Source organism: Diadema setosum, chromosome 1 (assembly GCF_964275005.1).
Source record: "Diadema setosum chromosome 1, eeDiaSeto1, whole genome shotgun sequence".
In the NCBI taxonomy this organism is placed as follows: domain Eukaryota; kingdom Metazoa; phylum Echinodermata; class Echinoidea; order Diadematoida; family Diadematidae; genus Diadema; species Diadema setosum.
Window position 1 is genome coordinate 51,103,199 of NC_092685.1, and position 21,137 is coordinate 51,124,335.

Sequence of the window (21,137 nt, forward strand, 5' to 3'; positions counted from 1 at the left end):
GAATAAACTTTTGATACCCCTTAGAACTGCATGCTCTTTGACATCTCATAGAGTGGTTTCTGAATATCTCACAAAACGTTAAAAGCTAAATCTTCACCTCGTCCAGAACTGTACACACCCTTTAAGCACAGATTCTGAAACAGCAGACTCTAAGCTTAAAAATGATGTATCACTCAATTCAAATGGACTCTCCTAACCTACATTATTGCAAAGAAAGCACACACTCTGGAAAAGTGTGACCTGAGAAAAGAGTCTCTGAAGTAAGCGATTAATTTTTACCAAGCCGTGCTCGCTGTGCGATGAAAGGGACAAAAAAACGAAATGTTAACCATGGAGGCAACAACAATGAAGAGATTATCAGAGTAAGCTGAAAATGAGCATGCTTTAGCAAAACATTCTGTCCATGATTAATGTCAACTTTCAAAGCAGTAACATCATCCTTTCTAAAGTTATCAGAGTTGGAAGTGAAGAGTTTGTACAGGATTTTTATGTTCTTTTTGTGATCCTAAGCTTTAGCATAATGTAGAGGAAGACTTGCTCTTTCAGAAAATATGAAAAACCGAAGACTGGCTATTATATGGTTCACCCGTTTCACCTATTTTCAGTCCTCACACAAAAACAGTGTGTGCGACTTTTTGTTGGTTTTGTGATGCACGGTCACAAATCGTAGCTGTGGACGGTTTATTCTTTTTCAATTCAATTCAATTCAATAGTTTATTTATTTCCATCATCAAAAAGAAAAGAAAAGAAAAAGTTGACATGATCCAAAGTGATACAGTTTTTTTTTTCATATCTCTTACACTCGTCTGATAAAGGATTTTTTAAAGATACAATATTAAGTATATACATGAATGATGTCGTAAAAAAGAAACAATGCACTTTGCCATGGCAACAAAAATAGTAAATAATCACAATGATGGAAAACAGTGTTCCACTAAAAAAGCCAAGCTTGTAAGACGTGGAAAACTGGATCAAAACAACAACAGCACCAATTTGTTATACCAATAAAACATATTCATTTTAAATTCTTCTATATACTATTGTACATTTTACTCATGATGCTGATACTATGAACAATACTTGCTAGGATTTTAGAATGCAAACGTATAAACTATGTAACATATCACATTTGTGGCACAGACACTATGGGGCCAGGTATGCCAGGAAAATTGAACGGAAAGGAAGATATGCAATCACACACAAAAAACATAACGACGACAACAACAACAATAACACAAAACACAGAAATAACAGAACTTGAGGAAATGCACTCAGACAGATACTGGATAACGAAGAACGAGGAAAAAGGCGCAGTGAAGAATAGAGAAGGAAAAGGAGAGGGAAAAGGAAAGGGATGGAAAAGGTCTGTGGACACACTACAAAATATCAAGGAAAAGTGAAACATTCAACGAGTTTTTTCATTGAACAGAATTAACTGGTATATTTAGAAAACAAATATTTTTTTTTTTGAGTTTATACTTAAATGTAATTAACTTCAGAGATTCTTTTAGATCATTATCTAAGCTATTCCAGAATCTGGGTCCGGTATAAACAAATGTGTTTTGAGTGTGTACAGTTCTCACTAAGGGAAGATGAAACTCTTTAGATTGTCTCGTGTGATAATTATGTACGTGGCTGTTACAGTGAAATAAAGAATAAAATATTTTGGGTAGATGGTTGCAGTTGTAATTAAACATAAATTGACCAAGTTGAAACAAATACAACTCTTTTATTTTCAGAATTTTGTGTTCAAGGAACAGCTTGTCAGTATGTGCTCGGATATGAAGGTTAAAAACAATTCTGAGCGCCATCTTTTGCAGAAGAAAAAGTTTATCTAGCAATGTCGAATATGTATTCCCCCAAGCAAGAATTCCGTAATTCAAGTACATCAATACCAAACTTGAATAAAGCGTAATCAAAGCCGAAGAAGGAAGATAGTATTTCAATCTATTCATTATGCCTATGTTACGTGCAATTACATTACAAATATTGTTTATGTGACACCTCCATGATAACTTATTATCAACACAAACACCTAAGAATTTAATAGACGAAACCTCTTCTAGGGGAGTAGTGTCAAAATATAACATTACCTGGTAATCTATCTAAAGAATTACTGAAAAACATATACTTTGTCTTCTCAATATTCAGTGACAATTTATTTGCCTATATCCATTGTGAGACATTCTTCAATTCATAATTCACTGTACTAATTAAAGTATTAGGGTCAGGGTGGGAATAAAATAGATTGGAATCATCGGCGAATAATATGAAAGAGAGTTTATCTGAAGATCTATAAAAATCATTAATGTAAACTATAAATAACAGTGGGCCTAACAAACTTTCTATTTTTTTCATAGAACAATCAAAACTGTTCACATGTACATATTGATATCTGTCAGATAAATAACTCGTAAACCATTGCAAGGCTTTTCCGCGAATACCATAATGGGATAACTTAGAGAGAAGTATACTGTGATTAATCGTATCAAAAGCCTTGGAAAAGTCCAGAAAGATGCCTATTGTATGCGAAAATGTATCAAGTGCATGTGTAATCTTTTCCACAAAGGTAAGTAAAGCGTGGGTGGTGTTGTGATTTGCTCTGAATCCAAATTGAAAATTCGTAAATATAATACTCATATTAAAAAAATTTACAGTTCGGATATATACTATTCTTTCCAAAATTTTAGAAATTGAAGTTAATAACGATAGTGGTCTGTAATTATTGACATCATTCTTCTCCCCTTTCTTATATATAGGTATAACTTTGGCAGTCTTCATCTGATTTGGTACAAGCCCAGTAATAAGTGATAAATTAATAATATATACTAAAGGATCTATTATCTGAAGAATTATATTTTTCAACAAATAATTATCGATTCCATCACAACCTGGGCTTTTCCCTTCTTTATATAATTATAAATGATATCAATAACTTCTTCATTATACGTAGGGTCCAAGAATATAGTTTTAGGATTAGGTATATCTAAAAAATCATAAAACACTTTATTAGATGAAGGGATACTTTGTGATAAATTTTTCCCAATCGATGCAAAAAAATCATTAAAAATTTCGGCCATGCCAGCAGGTACATTGCTTGAGGTATTACCCCATCGTACTTTTGAAATACTAGATACATCATTAGATGTATCTAGTATTTCTTCATTAGAAGAATAACAGAAGTATGTATTCTTCATTAGAAGAATAACAGATCGTGTTATGTCTGAACAAAATATTATAAGATTTAAGGAAAGCCTGTTAAATATTGATTGGTCAGTGGTTCTCAATGCGAATGAGCCTAATGATGCATATGATAAGTTTGTTGATCTGATCGCTCCTCTTTTCTCTTTTCATTTTCCAATAAGATCACAATCTAGATCAAATTATAAAAAGATACCACGATCCCCCTGGATATCGAAATCTTTGTTGAGGTCTATCAATAGGAAAAATAAGCTTTTTTATATATTCAAGTCTCACAAAACTGATGCTGCTAAAAGCAAATATACTAGTTATCGTAATGTTCTTACTTCTGTGTTGCGTGAGGCAAAAAAGAAATATTTTTCTTCACTGTTTCTTCTCCATGAGAAGGACATTAAATCCACGTGGAAAGTCATTAATGATGTTCTTCAGAAGAAACGAAATAAATCGGATATCCATAAGATTTGTTTAAATGACATCGAGTTAAGAGATGATAATGAAATCTCTGAAGCGTTTAACTCATATTTTGTGAAGGTTGGATCTAATTTAGCTGATGTTATTCCGGAAACGGACATACCGTTTTCTACGTATTTAAGTCATCGCAATAATCAATCTTTGTTTTTTATGCCTGTATTAGAATCCGAAATTGTTGACATTGTAAATAATCTTAAAGCCAAAAAAAGTACTGGTTATGATGGAATTTCTAATTATCTCCTGAAATATGTTGTACATGAGATTGTTGTACCCCTCGCCCATATATTTAATTTGTCATTACTGAACGGTGTAGTGCCTACTAGGATGAAAATCACTAAAGTTATCCCGATATATAAAAAGGGCCGAGAGGACGAACTGGGAAATTATCGACCAATATCGTTATTAACTTCTTTTTCTAAATTACTTGAAAAGATTGTGTACACACGTGTATTCCGATTCTTAAACGACTGTAATGTAATAGATGATAATCAATTTGGATTTCGTAAAAAGCATTCCACAATTCATGCTATTTTACTCATGCTAGAGAAAATTATCAAAGCGATCGATGCCAAGTGTCACACAGTAGGTATCTTTCTTGACTACTCCAAGGCCTTTGACACAATCAACCATGAAATATTATTGTACAAATTACATCACTATGGGATTCGTGGAAGGGCCTTGGAGTGGTTTAGAAGTTACCTTACTGGAAGAACTCAATTTGTTAGTTTGAATGGCCATGTGTCCAGCTCACAGCCTATAACTTGTGGGGTACCGCAAGGATCCCTTTTAGGTCCTTTATTGTTTATTCTTTATATGAATGACTTTCGCAGTTCGTCCTCTCTGCTCTATTTTCTACTTTTTGCCGATGACACCAGCATTTTTTATTCAAATCGAAACCCTCATGTTTTACTGAATACCATTAATACTGAATTAAAATCAGTATCTAAGTGGATTCAGGCTAATAAATTGTCATTGAATTTGACCAAGACAAAATTTATGGTTTTTAGCAATATAATCAATATTTTACCGGGTAAGTTGGTTGTTAACGACGTGGAATTGAACCAGGTGGAATATATAAAATTCCTTGGTCTTTATATTGATTGTAAGTTGACATGGAAAGTTCATGTTGATTCATTGCGTAAATTACTATCCAAAAATGTAGGTGTTATGTATAAGTTAAAACAGTATTTTCCTAAACATGTTCTCCATTCATTGTATTCTACTCTATTTTTGCCTTATATAGGTTATGGAATCCTGGCATGGGGAAACTGCTGTACAACTAGACTCAATTCTTTATTACTGATACAGAAAAGAGCTATACGGATAATTAACTTCGCCACATTTTTGGAACACACTAATGTCTTATTCTTTTCCAGTAGAACACTTAAAATCCAGGATTTATATCATTTCAATATCGGGTCATTTATGTATCAGTTAAACTCAGGTGGTCTCCCTGATGTGTTTTCTTCGATGTTCGTCAAAAATACTGAAGTTCATTCTTACCCTACTAGACAAAAAGATTCTTTTCATCTTTCTCCTGTACGGACCGTATCTGCTTTAAAAACAATAACCACTACAGGACCTAAATTTTGGAATGAGTTGGATAGAGAAATAATCCAATCCCAGTCTCTCTATTCATTTAAGCATAAACTTAAACTAGTTTTTCTGAATTCATATCTATAGCTATTCTTCAATCCTCCTCGACATTCTCTGATCATACTTCACATTACTGACATTATCGATTATCTAACATGTGCCTCGCTCGTGATTTCTATATTATCTCCTGAACTTCCTTTGTACACATTATTGTACACTGCATCTGACTTGTACCTCGCTCGGGTGATCACGCAACTCTCAAGAAGTCTTGTGCCGCGGACATTGTTTTCTTTGTTTTTTCTTTTTCTTTTTACTTTTTGGCGTTTATATTTCTCCAATTCACAAATTGTCATTCCTTTAATTACATATACCAAGTAAGAAATAATCTCACATCCGCATCTGGGAATCTACACCCTACAAGCAATGCTTCTATGTAGATTCCTCATATTTCACATGTTTTATTGTCTTATAAGCTGTACTTGACAATTCATCCAGGCTTTTGTATTGTGATGTTTATGTTTTATGTATTTCTTGAAATGTGGAATATGGAACAATAAAAAACAAACAAAACAAAGATGTATTCATAACATCTTTTATTGTTTTCCAAGTATTCTTAATATCATTTTTATATTTCATTATCTGGTTGACATAAAATTTTCTCTTTTGTAAACGCAATAAATTAGTAAGCGTGTTTTTATAAGTCACATATTTTTGTCTATTTTTAGAAACAATTTCATTATAACTTTTGTCCACCTTTTGTACAATTACGTAACATTGATTGTACTGATTAACATTGTTACGTTGGTTGTTTCTATCCCTAACTCTCATTTTAGAAATATTTGGAAGCACTGAAGCTGGGTTTTTGTTTCATCTGCAAATGGTAAATAATACCTTTAAGCTTTTTAGAGCATTGATACCGGCATAAATGACAGAATTTTGGCAGAACTACGGTTAGAACTACTTGACATATAGGCCCATTTGTGTTGCGGTGTCTCGGTTTCACCACGCTTTTTTCAGTGTGCTACTCTGCCACATTCACTATTTAGGAAATAACCATTGTATGCTTTGAATACAAATTCAGTGTGTTGGACACAATGCCCAAAGTCCCAGATACAAGAAAGATTGTCATTTATCGGTATCTATGCAACGTCATCTTTCCTAATGCTTAAGATTACCGAGGATAATGTCAAGGATGGGATCGCTTTTAGATTATGACATGAATCATGATAATGTTTGCGATGTGGGCATTAAAGGGATGGTATATATATTTTTGGTTGAGATTTGCGGTTTTTTACTAATTTTTTTTTTTTGTCAGATAATGAGAATTGAACTACTTATGAAATGTCAATGAGCATACAATTCTGCAAGAATGGCTGAGATATCAAAAAACAAAATCAAAAACAGGGTTTCTTTAAAGGTGGACCCACCTGTTATTGGGACCACTTTGTTTTTGGATATCTCAGCCATTCTACATACTCTAAGACCGATTTTTCATCAAATAAACTTTGAATTTCTTTTAGATTTGCTCTTTCATATTTCATAAGAGATTTCTCACTATCTTACAAACAAAATCAAAGCTTAAAGCCCCATCTCAAGGAAAACTATGTCATCCCTTTAACCTCATATTATCAAACAACAATAACAACATCAGCAGCAGCAGTAACAACAACAACAAAAACAACAGAAGCACTGGAGAAAAGTCTATTCTGATAGGATGAAAAACTTCTTTGACTGAATTTTGATTGTCTACTGAATGTTTGTTTTTGTTTTTGTTTGTTCAATTTGGCCAATATCTCTGATTTAAGACTTCCCTAAGAGTTGGAAGAAAATATAAAAATATGCAACCCTTTATTAAATTGAACAGCTGATTCAGTGTAAAGTTTGATGAATAATGATTCGATGGTATCAGCATTTTTTTTTTTTTTTTTGTGAACGAACTGTAAGGTTTCTCATCGAGTAAAGAGTCATATCTTTGTGGGTATTTGTGTGTGTGTGTGTGTGTGTGTGTACACACACAAAAAAAGGAAGGAAAGATTAATCTATGAGCTTGAACTGTCCGAGTAAATAATGAATGAAAACCTATCGTAACTTTTGTAGAGGAAACTCACCGACACCTTGTCCCAACGCCAGTGCGGCGAGCACTAGCAAGAGCGCCACGTACGTCCCCATATGTACAGGGTGAAGCTGCGATTCTCGTCCTGGTGCTGATGAAACAATAGGTAAATGGGTCATCTGTTAGTTTAAAAAAAATGCCATCATGGTCACAGAAACAGCCAAGTAGTCTCATTTGCAGAGGTCGAAGTTGTGATTTTGTAAGCAAAAACAAGAAATACGATATCTAGGCAGCTGATGCCACTATTGTCATGATTGTCGCTTGTCTGCAACGCGAAAACAACGCTGATACCTCGTTGAATCTATTGTTTGCGGAGTGTATAGGGTAATACTGAGCACTGTTCTCCTTTATACCTTGATTATCCACTCAATACGTGTTGTGTATATGAACATTCCTTTCCTGTCGAAGTGACATGTTGATGTTTATTCGACAAATTATTGATTCCTGTCGCTAGTAATGAGAAAAAATATATATATAGATAGATGAAGAGGAGGAAGAGGAGGCAGGAGAAGAAGAAAAAATGTAGAACAAAGACTGACCTACTCTAGTGTCATCATCATGCTTTTTTTTTAATACAAGGTAGTTAAAGATAAAGAGCGAAATGTTGGTACGAAAAATAGAGGCGTTTGAAGCAAAAGTTTTGGATCCTCATTTTGTCTTCATACCTTTCATTGTTGTGAGAAGCATTTTCGCTTTGAAAGAATTATATTTGCAAAATACAAGACTTGACGTTAGCCGTTTATAGCCCGGTGACCTTGTGATAAGGGCCGGTGCCACCAGAAATAGATATCGGACCACCACTTTTGGAGAAGTCATAATGTTTTGGTATGAATGCGTATACCTTGGTTTTATGTGTTTTTCTAATAAAATCCAGAAATGGAGAGAGTAAATTGCGGCTTAGTGCTTGAATGTTATTGCATGCATTATTGAAAAAAGTGTTCTCTTTTCCGAAAGTTCATTAAAATCAGAAAATGACAAGGTTCATTCTCCCGAAGGTTCATTCATCTGAAAATGAAAAGAAGGTGAGTACTGAACGATCTTTGGGATTACCCGAAAATTTCGTGAAAAGTGAAAAGACTGACAGTCTTGGATTCATGAAAGCAATTTAAATCACGTGAATAAATTTTAAACAACTCATTTTACATACATGAAATGACGAAGTCAGCTATATGTACTACAGTAGGGAGTCTGTCAAAAAGAGAACTTACTGTGTATGACAACACGGGCATTTATTTTTATTTCGGTTTTCGGATAAGGTGTCAACAAATAAAGCGCTACGTTGAGAGTATATCTTCATTGTTAGGTAACTGGCAAAAAAAGAAAGGTCATCAAAAGTTCTAAATAGGTTGATACCAGTTTATGAAGAGTTTTAAAGGTGAGAATGCAGTATTGTAACTTGATTCTTTCTTCAGTTATGAAGATTTAATGTCGTGGGTATAGCAAAGATCACTGGCGTGTAAAACAATCAACATCCAGTACTAATCGCGCATTTTTTTTTTTATTCCGGTTGGTTTTGAACAGCTTACCCATACATTGTACGACACCAATCAATATGGGGAGATATAAGAGCAAAGCACAAATTGATCCACATTTTTGATACGGCGAATATATTCCATTGCTCGAGGTATCTTTCCACGTTCAAGACGTTGACGAAATATGATCGTTCCGCATTAATTGTGAAGGTAATATTACTCCCAGGTATTTAACATCATTACCAGTAGTTTCTAATATCGCATCATCGTACATTATTACAGGTTCCTCATTTATGATATCCCTTTTATAATTCATTAGTGAACACCGCTTTATCGTTTGCATGAAGTGGCAATATCGTGAAAGAGTTTAGTTTAAGTAAGGAATATCTCTAATGTCCAAACAGAAAATGATCTCCGATTTCACTATAATCTTTTTTGAAACCAATTATACTCCGACTTATAATGCCATAATCTTTTAAAGGATCTTACTGTGAGGAATAACATCAAACGCTGCAGAATGTGATGGCCTATACCAGACTACCGGGAAGATGGCAACTTGTTTGCGTTCGAGTATAAGTATAAACTGTCCATGAACTATACTTGTCATGGTTGTTGTAGTGTTGTTGATAAAATTGCCAGTATTGACAGTGATTGACACTTTGTCACATTGGTGTTACAGACACGATAGAGATTTTTTCCCTTTAAAAAAAAAAACAAAAAACGGTTGGAATTTGTAACGTTTGCCGTGATCGCTGAACCATCAATGCTCACATTTTTTTTTTCAATTAATATTGAGCTATTCATTTTTGACCAGTTCAAAAGATAGTTCTTTCAGTTCAAACTGTGGTTTATTTCAGTAAAATTAAAGTGTACATCTGAGGACATGACGTTATTTCCACATCTTTGGCACTCATTGTTATGAGTGTATTATAGCATTGTTGATCACTTTCTTATATTATGATGAGTTTGGAGTTTGTTCACTTCTCTTAATTGCCAAGAGATTCCGTAAAACTTTCCAAATGTCGTGAACACCATTACCGCATAGTAAAAATCCTTCAAGTGATTCTTTGTGATAATCATGGTTTCAGACGGTTTATATAGGTCACTGGCCAGATTTCGATGAAACTTGACAATGTACTTTCTCAATCAGATTCCAAATCTGTTTTTCTTCACAGATTTATAGAGATATTATCCTTTATCACTATTAACGATTAACAAACTTGAATCGAGGGAAGACACGATAGATGGGATGGAACAAAACCACAGATCAAAAAACATTTATCGTTCAATTAAAGCAAACAACACACACACACAAAAAAAAATAAATCCCACAACACTGATATTTCTGTAAGCAGGTCTTATTCTGATTGTGTGGTGATGGTAACGCGATGCTGTCTTGCTGGGCTTATAGAGTTCTGATATTTCACATACATTCTACGAATATGATAAACTGATTGTAGTTAATTCGTTCTGCGATAAAACCATGCACTGCTATGTAGTGAGCTACATTAGGCTGACATCGGACCTTCTACGAGTGCGACAAAAATTTCAAGAGCAAAAGTAATTCCATGTAACATCTTTGAAAAAAAAAATCAATACATTGTTAAACAGGAGTAAGAATAGTATATGTTGTCTAAATGGATAAAATCTGCTAACTGAATTCTAGCCATTACTTGAAATTTAAGGTAATGATAGGTTTAGATTTTACTGACAATGACAATGTATGTTTGACAATAATGCTGTGAAGTTGCTTGAAGTGTATGAATCATAAGGGTATTATTCTTACACTAGGTCACTTTTGACCGAGTTTCTCTTTTCATGTCGAATGATGAGAAACGTTTCATTTGAAAAGATTTAGAAAAAATGCTACGAAATGATATTAACAAACTCTGAGACAGGTTATGGACATGCTTCCATTATTTATGTAGAAACTGAAATATAATTGTGTTTATAGCTGGGCATAAGTAATCTTTTGAGGTAACACAAAAGGTTCAAATCATGCATGAAGAGTTTGAATGCAAAAACAAGTAAACGCAATTCAAAAAGAAAATAAAGGCACCATAAGAGAATAATGAAGTATTTTTAATTTGACAGTGTAATCATTACGTTAAGCAGTTAAAAAAATCATTATTTTTGAAGATATTATCAAAATCACCTCATATTTCATGTGCTTTTCGGCAGATTCAATCTCAGATATTTCAAGACGATAAATATTCACAATCATAAATTATTGTTTTCATTTTAAATTCAAACCCTTTCAGACCGTCACCAACAATAAATATTTCGTACATCAACCGGTCGTCAATATAAAAAAAGCTTAATCCACACAGGAGACCACTTACAATCAAGTGACTTAGCACTCTTTGGAATTGATGATGATGATAATGATAAGGTCTTATTTATTCAGGGTAGCCTCTTCAGTGTTGCCACTGCTCTACCAGAGAGCCCTGCTATCATTATTACCCTAGCATTGCCAGGTACCCATTTATACACCTGGGTCGAGAGGGACATAGTGGGTAAAAACATCTTGTCCAAGGACGTAAGCACTGGGCGAGATTCGAACTCGGGTCTTCCGATCGGGAGTCGGGAGTCTTATCCACTATGCCACAGCGCCCCCACATTTTTTTCTTTTTTTTTTCAAGTTTCTCTCTATTACTCCCTGTCATTTATAACAATATTGTACAAACAATGTTATACAAGTGCTAAATATGTCTTGTTGAGAATAATATTGCTGAAGTCTGTGTCGTTGTGGAAAAATTATGTGAAACCAGAAATTTATATGGCTTAATGAATAATCACGCCTGTTATTTGACATTATGACATCTCGTTATCAATATCTGTATATATGTATGAATACATTGGTATTAGATACCCTCCGTGCGTTTTTGATATCTAACAAAGGAACATTCGCCAGACATTTGCTAACACAGTATACCGACTGGTAACTTGCGAGAGCAAAACTTCCAAAGGTATAAGGATCGCGCTTACCGAAGTATCAGAAGAAGCAGAAGAATTGAGTCTTTATTTCAGCAGAAATTCCGATGAAATTGTCCGTCTGATATCAACGATGGATATCAATGATGACTATACTCCAAAGTCGGGAAGAGCGCGATGTGATCTGAATGGGTGAGAGGTAGTACAAGAGTAAACCAAAGCGACTTTCTCTACCCGAGGCTGACACCTAGATCATGAATCCGGACGTTCATCCAGGTACAGGCACGGGTAAAGCAAAAACCAAACAAAAAACCAAAAAAAAAAAAACAACAACAACAACAACAACAAAAACCCACCAAAAACAAAACCAAAACAACCTCTCTCTTGACTCATGCACACAAATACTTAGACGCACATAAACGCACACACACGCACGTACACTGAACTGCTGCATGAAGCACTTTGTCCGACAAAGTTGTCGGACAAATTTGCTCTCAGCCAGTCAGATGCAAGGATTTCAGCAGCTTGTAACCAAACTACTTCATGAACTCCCCTCCCCCCCCCCCCCCGGACGATGTATTGTGGCAGTGCATTTTCCACAGGAGAAAAATCTCTGGTTTTCCAACATCGATTCGAGCGACTGCTCATGGAAGTGCGCCCTCATAAGGTGACGCCATAACTGTGGGCCATCCAGGCCGGGCCGGCGTGTTTTTTTTTTTTTTTTTTTTGTTGTTTTTTTTAGACGGCGCAGATTGGGGACCCTAAACCATAACCCTAACCCCAACCCTAACCCTAACCCTAATATAACCAAAAGCCCTAACCCAACGTTTTTCCCATAGGTTTAACACGCGCCATGCCCCAATCTGTGCCGTCTTAAAAAAAAAAAAAAAAAAAACGCGGCCGGGCCGCGCCGGCAAGCGCCGTGCGTGTGTGCCTGCTGCGAGGGTGCCACACACGGGTGCCAGCACCAGCCAGTGCTTACCACCAGGGCAGCCGGCGCCGGCCGGCCGGCCGGCTACCTCTGGCAGCGATCGACGCGTCTGGCTTTGTGACAACTGTATTTCTTCGCTAGATAGTTTCGCGGTCCAGCAGGGTTTAGCGAAATTCATAGCGAAATTCGCGAAAATTAAACAACTTTATACCGAGTATGAGCGAATGTCAAATGTTTAATGAATTGGTTTAATAAAACTTGAACTTGAACTTGAACTTGAACATGACATTCGGCTGTAGCCAAAACTTTAATTTTAAGCTAAATATCGCTACGATCCGTGAGTATTTGTAGACTCTATTTCTATGGCGATGACTTGGGTACTCGCGTGTATGACTATGCCCCATATGTTTCAACAACAACAATAACAAAACCACTCAAATTATCTAACCAATAAAATACCGCAATCGGTGCCAGCTGGAATTCTCTCGATGCACAAAACACCCCAAAGCCAAAGTACATAATTTCACAAATCAAAAGCACGTAAAAACGCCAGATTGCATTGAAAAATACACTCTGAGATTAAAATAAATGATGATATGGAATGGGGAAAGGGATGTGAGAACCATAACCACATTATCTGGAATAATATTTCAAATTGTCTCATATTTATAATTTATGTTCAAAACATAACTCAACTCTATAAGGATACATGTATTCGTATTATATGATACGATTCAATATACGTATACATGGCGTGTAAAAACATTCAAAATATATCCCTGCAACAATAATAATGTTGCACAGATAATCAAAATCAATGACTCTTAACATGCGATTGTGAAAGAAAATTGAACAAAGATCGCAGAAAAAATACCTAACAAACTTAGCTAAGCCCAATATCAGCAAAAACACTGCACCACATGATGAGAAATATAATTGAGAATAATTTACTGAAATTAATGAATTTGAAATGTGGAATCTGAAGGGAATACATCATGCATTATTACAATTAATAATTTTGAAAGTCAGTTTTGATAGCGCATAATTTTTGTAGACATGAATTACGAACGAGTTAACGTGCAGAAGTAAATATTTAAACAAAACATTTTTTTTTTTTTTTTTACGGATGCCCTCTAATGAGTACAGTATAATTTGGAAAGGAAGAATTAGAAAAAAAATCTTTTGTGCATTTTTGTCATCTAACATCTTACTATATTTCTGTTTATTGCCGTTGATTTATGTTACTGTTAATTGTGTTACAAGCGTTATGTTTTTGTCCCTGTTTTTCATCAAAATCGGCGTACTGTCTTATCCTTTCCTTGTAAAGTATCGTTGAAAGCCAATGGAAGCCCAACACATTTTTGGAAGCTAATACGCATAATTCCACGTGTGACCAGTATTGATTATAGAGATCTAGGTTCTTAGTGACATCAGTGTATCTATTTGAAGCATTATCTTTTTTATAACAATTTGTCAGAGCGTTCTGCTTTTATTGTTATCTTTGCATTTGGCGACCTATTCGTTTTTCCCCAACAAGAAACCCCTCAACCCCCCCCCCCAAAAAAAGAGAAAAGAATGTTGCAAAGCTATAGATCATGTATTATTGTATAATTTGCATTTAGATGTCGAAACAAACAACTTGAGCTTCGGAAGTAAAATGAGGAAGCAGGAAGCGAGGTACCAGAGGGGTTTTGGAAATTTAAACAATGGTTTACAAAACGAAGGGAAAACCCCTGAATATTATGTAAACGCTGAGTGATGAAAAATAATCCCAGAGTGTGTTTCTTCTGGTACATTATATAGTTGTGATAGTCTAGTGGGATTTCGGGGGGGGGGGGGGGAGGCTCTCTGTTTAAGGTCCTATACAGGCAAAAGTTGGAAACCAGTTTCCTTTACTTTAAAAAAAAATAATAAAGACATGAATATACTGAAGTGGAAAAAAAAATATTTCCCAAACAAAGTTCGCTGATCTTGACCAGCTGATTTGCATAAAGAAAATGGCTGCTCATTTACCAGAAATTGCAATTTGAGTGAAAGATTTTCTATAAATCTGTAAAATCAAGCTGACTAGAGTTATTTTTATAGTCTTTTATGTAATTCAATGTTTTAATAGATCAACATTTCTGATAGATAGATAGATAGTTTGTAGGACCTATCTTCCATCAAAATGGAAATAGTGCTCAAATATGCAAGTAGGTATAGCATCAGCTCGGGAGGCCTAATTTCAAGCCTTCTTCTCTCTTTTTTTTTTTCTTTTTGCAAAGACACTTTAATCTCCATCAAATGTCATGGAAATGATAGACGAGATAGTGCTGTGCGATATAGTCACAAGGGTAACACATTCAAAAGTAAGCCTGTGGGCATTGCCCAGAGTTACCCCACGTCCACTTCAATAAAAACAAGCATTACCCATGTTAATACATCCATTGGTACCAACGGCGTAAATCCATACTGAGGAGTGGGGGGGATGATCGGCGATAGTCACCATCACCACGATTACAAGCCCATAACCGAACCGGAGCAGCCTTGAGGGGGACGGGGGGTGAGAGAAGCTTGGTAACCTCCCCCCCCCCCCCCACACACACACACACACATACACACACACACACTTTACAGGGATCGGATGTCTCACTCTTTTGCATGAAATATAAAGTGGGAGGAGAGTGATATATTTCTGACAAACTGTTACAAGCGAGCTTGAAAATTTTTATATTTTACAGTCCCAAAACTGCAGTTTGTGACTGTATTTTGTCCGCTTTGGAAATTAAGTGGGGGGGGGGGGGCACCGGGTGAAACTGCCGGCAATTACTGACAGCAACATCAAGAGAATGGCATAACAATTAAATGCGAGCGAGCGAAGCGAGCGAGCTTGAAAATTTTGACATTTTACAGTAAAAAAACTACCGTTTTGGGCTGTATTTTTTCGCTTTGGAAATTAAGGGGGCGCACAGGGCGCAACTGCTGGCAGTTCGTACTGGCAGCAACATCAGGAGAATGGCATAACGATTAAATGCGAGCGAGCGAAGCGAGTGAGCTTGAAAATTTTGACATTTTACAGTCCCAAAACTGCCGTTTGTAGCTTTATTTTTAGCTTTGGAAATTAAGGGGGAGCACCGGGCGAAAACTGGTGGCAATTACTGGCAGCAACATCATGAGAATGGCATAATGATTAAATGCGAGTGTGCGAAGCGAGCGAGCTTGAAAATTTTGACATCTTACAGTCCCTAAAACTGCAATTTGTAGTTATGTTTTTCGCTTTGGAAATTAAAGGGGACGCACCGGGCACAACTGCTGTCAATCACTGGCAGCAACATCAGGAGAATGCCATAGCGATTAAATGCGAGCGAGCGGAGCAAGCGAGCCTTAAAATTTTGACATTTTGCAATCCCAGAAAATGTCGTTTGTAGCTGCATTTTTTCGCTTTGGAAATTAAGGGGAGGCACACCGGGCGAAAACTGCTGGCAATTACTGGCAGCAACATCAGGAGAATGGCATAATGATTGAGCGATTGAGCGGAGCGAGCGAGCTTCAAAATTTTGACTTATTACAGTCCCAAAACTGCCGTTTGTAGCTTTATTTTTAGCTTTGGAAATTAAGGGGGGGGGGCACCGGGTGAAACTGCTGGCAATTACTGACAGCAACACCAAGAGAATGGCATAACAATAAAATGCGAGCGAGCGAAGCGAGCGAGCTTGAAAATTTTAGTATTTTACAGTAAAAAAAAACTGCCCGGTTTTGGGCTGTATTTTTTCGCTTTGGAAATTAAGGGGGCGCACAGGGCGCAACTGCTGGCAGTTCGTACTGGCAGCAACATCAGGAGAATGGCATAACGATTAAATGCGATCGAGCGAAGCGAGTGAGCTTGAAAATTTTGACATTTTACAGTCCCCCAAACTGTCGTTTGTGGCTGTATTTTTTCGCTTTGGAAATTAAGGGGGAGCACCGGGCGAAATCTGCTGGCAATTACTGGCAGCAACATCAGGAGAATGGCATAATGATTAAATGCGAGCGAGCGAAGCGAGCGAGCTTGAAAATTTTGACTTATTACAGTCCCAAAACTGCCGTTTGTAGCTATATTTTTCGCTTTGGAAATTAAGGGGGGAGCACCGGGCGAAAACTGCTGGCAATAACTGGCAGCAACATCAGGAGAATGGCATAATGATTAAATGCGAGCGAGCGAAGCGAGCGAGCTTCAAAATTTTGACTTATTACAGTCCCAAAACTGCCGTTTGTAGCTATATTTTTCGCTTTGGAAATTAAAGGGGACGCACCGGGCACAACTGCTGTCAATCACTGGCAGCAACATCAGGAGAATGGCATAATGATTAAATGCGAGTGAGTGAAGCGAGCTTCAAAATTTTGACATCTTACAGTCCCAAAACTGCCGTTTTTAGCTATGTTTTTCGCTGTGGAGATTAAGGGGGGAGCAACGGGCGAAAACTGCTGGCAATTACTGGCAGCAACATCATGAGAATGGCATAATGATTAAATGCGAGTGTGCGAAGCGAGCGAGCTTGAAAATTTTGACATCTTACAGTCCCCAAAACTGCCATTTGTAGCTATATTTTTCGCTTTGGAAATTAAAGGGGACGCACCGGGCACAACTGCTGTCAATCACTGGCAGCAACAACAGGAGAATGCCATAGCGATTAAATGCGAGCGAGCGGAGCAAGCGAGCCTTAAAATTTTGACATTTTGCAATCCCAGAAAATGTCGTTTGTAGCTGTATTTTTTCGCTTTGGAAATTAAGGGAAGGCACACCGGGCGAAAACTGCTGGCAATTACTGGCAGCAACATCAGGAGAATGGCATAATGATTAAATCCGAGCGAGCGGAGCGAGCGAGCTTCAAAATTTCGACTTATTACAGTCCCAAAACTGCCGTTTGTAGCTTTATTTTTAGCTTTGGAAATTAAGGGGGAGCACCGGGCGAGAACTGCTGGCAATTTTTGGCAGCAACATCATGAGAATGGCATAATGATTAAATGCGAGTGTGCGAAGCGAGCGAGCTTGAAAAATTTTGACATCTTACAGTCCCCAAAACTGCCATTTGTAGCTATATTTTTTGCTTTGGAGATTAGGGGGGGGGGGGGGCGCACCGGGCGCAACTACTTTCAATCACTGGCAACATCAGGGGAATGGCTTAGCGCTTAAATGCGAGCGAGTGGAGCGAGCGAGCTTTAAAATTTTGACATTACACCCCAAAAACTGCCGTTTTTAGCTATATTTTTGCGATTTGGTTTGTCCCACTTTTATGGGGGAACCATCCCCCCCCCCCCCCCCCATCGACGCCTCTGCATATGAGGGAGCTTTTGTTAAGTGAAAGATATGCTTCATGCACACTCTTTGACAAATTAGGGAAATATACGTCAATCTCAACAGTGTTCTTATCGAAAGGGATCCAGTATAGCGGAGCTTTTGCATGTTTATGATTGCAATTCAACGATTTGGTGCATAGTTCTGGCGGTATTTGGACAATAATTCCATTAAGAAAGTTCGAAATTTGTCCACATCTCGGAAATTGCTTGGGGGAAAAATGATTTGCCTGCCTAAACACTTTCGTAGGGCCGAGGCAAATGCCCTTTGCCCCCCCCCCCCCCGAGATATTTTCGACGCCCCTGATCTTCCCTGGGTATACCCATAAATGTATCTTGACTGAATTATCAGTCACTGTCGTTCCTCATGAAATTCAGGAAATGGAGGGGGTTCAATTATGGCAATATAGTTTTGTTATTGTTTGTTTGTTTGTTTTCGTACATATTTTGCAGATGGTCCCAAGTTACTCTCGCCTTAGCATGTTTACATTTAGGCCTACACTATTTGACGTTGTCAACGTCTGAGCCATACCTTACAGTGTATGTCCATGTCCGCGAGCGAGCGAAGCGAGCGAGCGCTTGAGAAAATTATGCATTCGATTTCCTACAAGATAGAATACTGTTCAGCTCTGTTACCTGTCTGAAGGCCGGCGTACAAACGTCATGCAATATGCCAAAATTGATACAATTACATTTCTACTTCCTCCATTATTTTTTCTTCAAAATTCAGGGGGGGATGATTGTACAGGCCATCCCCCCCTCCTCCATTTCAGGGGGGATATATCCCCCCCATCCCCCCCGGGATTTACGCCCATGGATGCCTTTATGCCTTTAAAGAGTCGTTCCGGCCGTATAGCAAAGCCACTTTTATTTTCCAGAAATGCAAGAGAATCTACAGATGAAAACAATGGTTCTACAATAATATACGTGTAGAATGTATATATATAAAGACCTCATTAAAGTCATTAAAGTCTTTGATGAGCTAGGTCTGCGCATCACCGTCCAAACCAACCTCAAGGTAGTGGACTACCTAGATGTCACACTTAATCTAGACACTGGCACCTTCCAATCGTACAGAAAACCAAACGACACCCCCCTCTACGTCAATAGGGACTCCAACCACCCGCCCTCTACACTAACACAAATACCCTTAGCCGTTGAAAAACGCATATCGACATTGTCTTCAAACGAAGACATATTCCACAACGCAGCGCCACTGTACAACGAAGCCCTGAAAAAAAGCGGCTACGAGAAAAACATCAAGCACTACAAACCGAGTGAAGAGGAAAAGAGAAGAAAAAGGAAAAACAGGAGCAGGAATATCACATGGTTCAACCCACCTTATAATGCAGCGACCAAGACAAACGTGGGGGGTAGATTCCTGAAGCTCATCAACAAACATTTTCCCAAAGGGCACAAGCTGAACCCAATATTCAATAAGAATACGGTAAAAGTGAGCTACAGCTGCATGAAAAACATGGATGCAGTCATAAAATCCCACAACCAAAGAGTTATCAAACAATCCAAGTCACGTGACACCGAACCCAAACCCAAATGCAACTGCCGCCAAAAAGACCAATGCCCATTGAGAGGAAGATGCATGGAAACGGCTCTTGTGTATAAGGCAACCGTCAAGCATGACAACGAGGAAAAGTGCTACTACGGGCTGGCGGGGGTACCTTCAAAGACAGATATAGGAATCATGTTAAATCCATCAAGAATGAGAAATACAAAAACGAAACCCAACTCTCAAAATACATCTGGAGCCTGAAAGAAAAACGCGTAAACTTCACACTGACATGGGACATCCAAAAAAAGTCAAACTTAACTCTAAGAAGGAGCGGCCTGTGCAACCTCTGCCTCGATGAGAAGGCCATCATCATCCGAAACAAAAACGCACTCAATAAAAGGTCCGAGCTCATATCCAAATGCAGACACCGGAAAAGAAAAATCATCCAAGCGTCAAACCGATCCACCGCGCCACATGAGCACAGAAACACACCACTTTGTCAGTCTGCCTGAGGATCGCGACAGCGTGAAACCGCCGGTAGCAGACAAGGCACCAAAACACAGGTACGCCTAATATGCTCTGCTTTACAGCATTGAGCACTTTTCAATCCTCAACAAACTTCATATTCCCGACGGATATATACCAAACGGATATATATATATATATATATATATATATATATATATATATATATAAAATGGTGCTCATTTTCTTATTGTATACATGTCATTCTAACACTTCCTTGAACTTGAATAAAGTCATGATTAAACAACAAGTACGTGTGTGTCACACACCTACACACTGCTATATCTTCTGACCATTCTAACATTGAGAATTTAGGGTTTCTGGGACGTACACTGAACTGGGGCTTTCTATAGCTATAGCTCGGGTTCGAATCCCGATGGAACCCCATTTTCTTTGCTCACTTTTCCACTAATAAATAATATTCATTTCCCGTCATTTTTTCTGTTTGCGTTTGTTACATACTCAAAAAGATGCATCATTTGTGATCCCTCGCATTTATCCCCAAGTTAAATTATCTTTCGGGTTTATGCCAGGTTCAAGTGTGTACGTGTGTGTCACACACCTACACACTGCTATAGCTTCTGACCATTCGGGCATTGAGAATTAAGGGTTCCTGGGACGAACACTGAACTAGGGCTTTCTATAGCTCAGTCGGTAGAGCACCGGGCTAATAGCAATCCAGAGGTCTCTGGTTCGAATCCCGATGGAATCCCATTTTCTTTGCTCTCTTTTCCACTAATAAATGATTTCATATTTGATAGTTTTTATATGATAGACACACATGGAAGCTTAACTTTCCTGTTTCTCACTGTTGTGCGTGTATGATTACAGTTTATTTACATTGTATGTCCAAACTGTATATCACCATATGTTTTAGCTTCTTTCGGGAGTGCAGTGCAACAGTAATATGGTAGTAATGATATAATAGTGCTGTAAGGTGATGTGATATTAGTTTAGTAGAATATTTGTTCGTGTTTTAGGAGGATATGAACAGTTGTACGTTTTATAACGTTCTATAACCTTTTTTTTTTTCATGTATGGTACTATAAATCTTAGCAAAACAAAGCTGCT

The 21,137-nt window shown here is 37.4% G+C and overlaps 1 protein-coding gene across 1 annotated transcript in view; it reads right to left on the reverse strand.

Annotated features, from left to right (window-relative positions):
* LOC140231965 (complement factor B-like) overlaps positions 1–7,437 on the reverse strand; it is a 56,602-nt gene extending 49,165 nt beyond the window's left edge. The window contains exon 1 of the mRNA XM_072312118.1: positions 7,377–7,437. Within this exon, the coding sequence (XP_072168219.1) occupies positions 7,377–7,437 (61 nt within the window). The remainder of the gene's footprint in view (positions 1–7,376) is intronic.
* Positions 7,438–21,137: the final 13,700 nt, after the last annotated feature.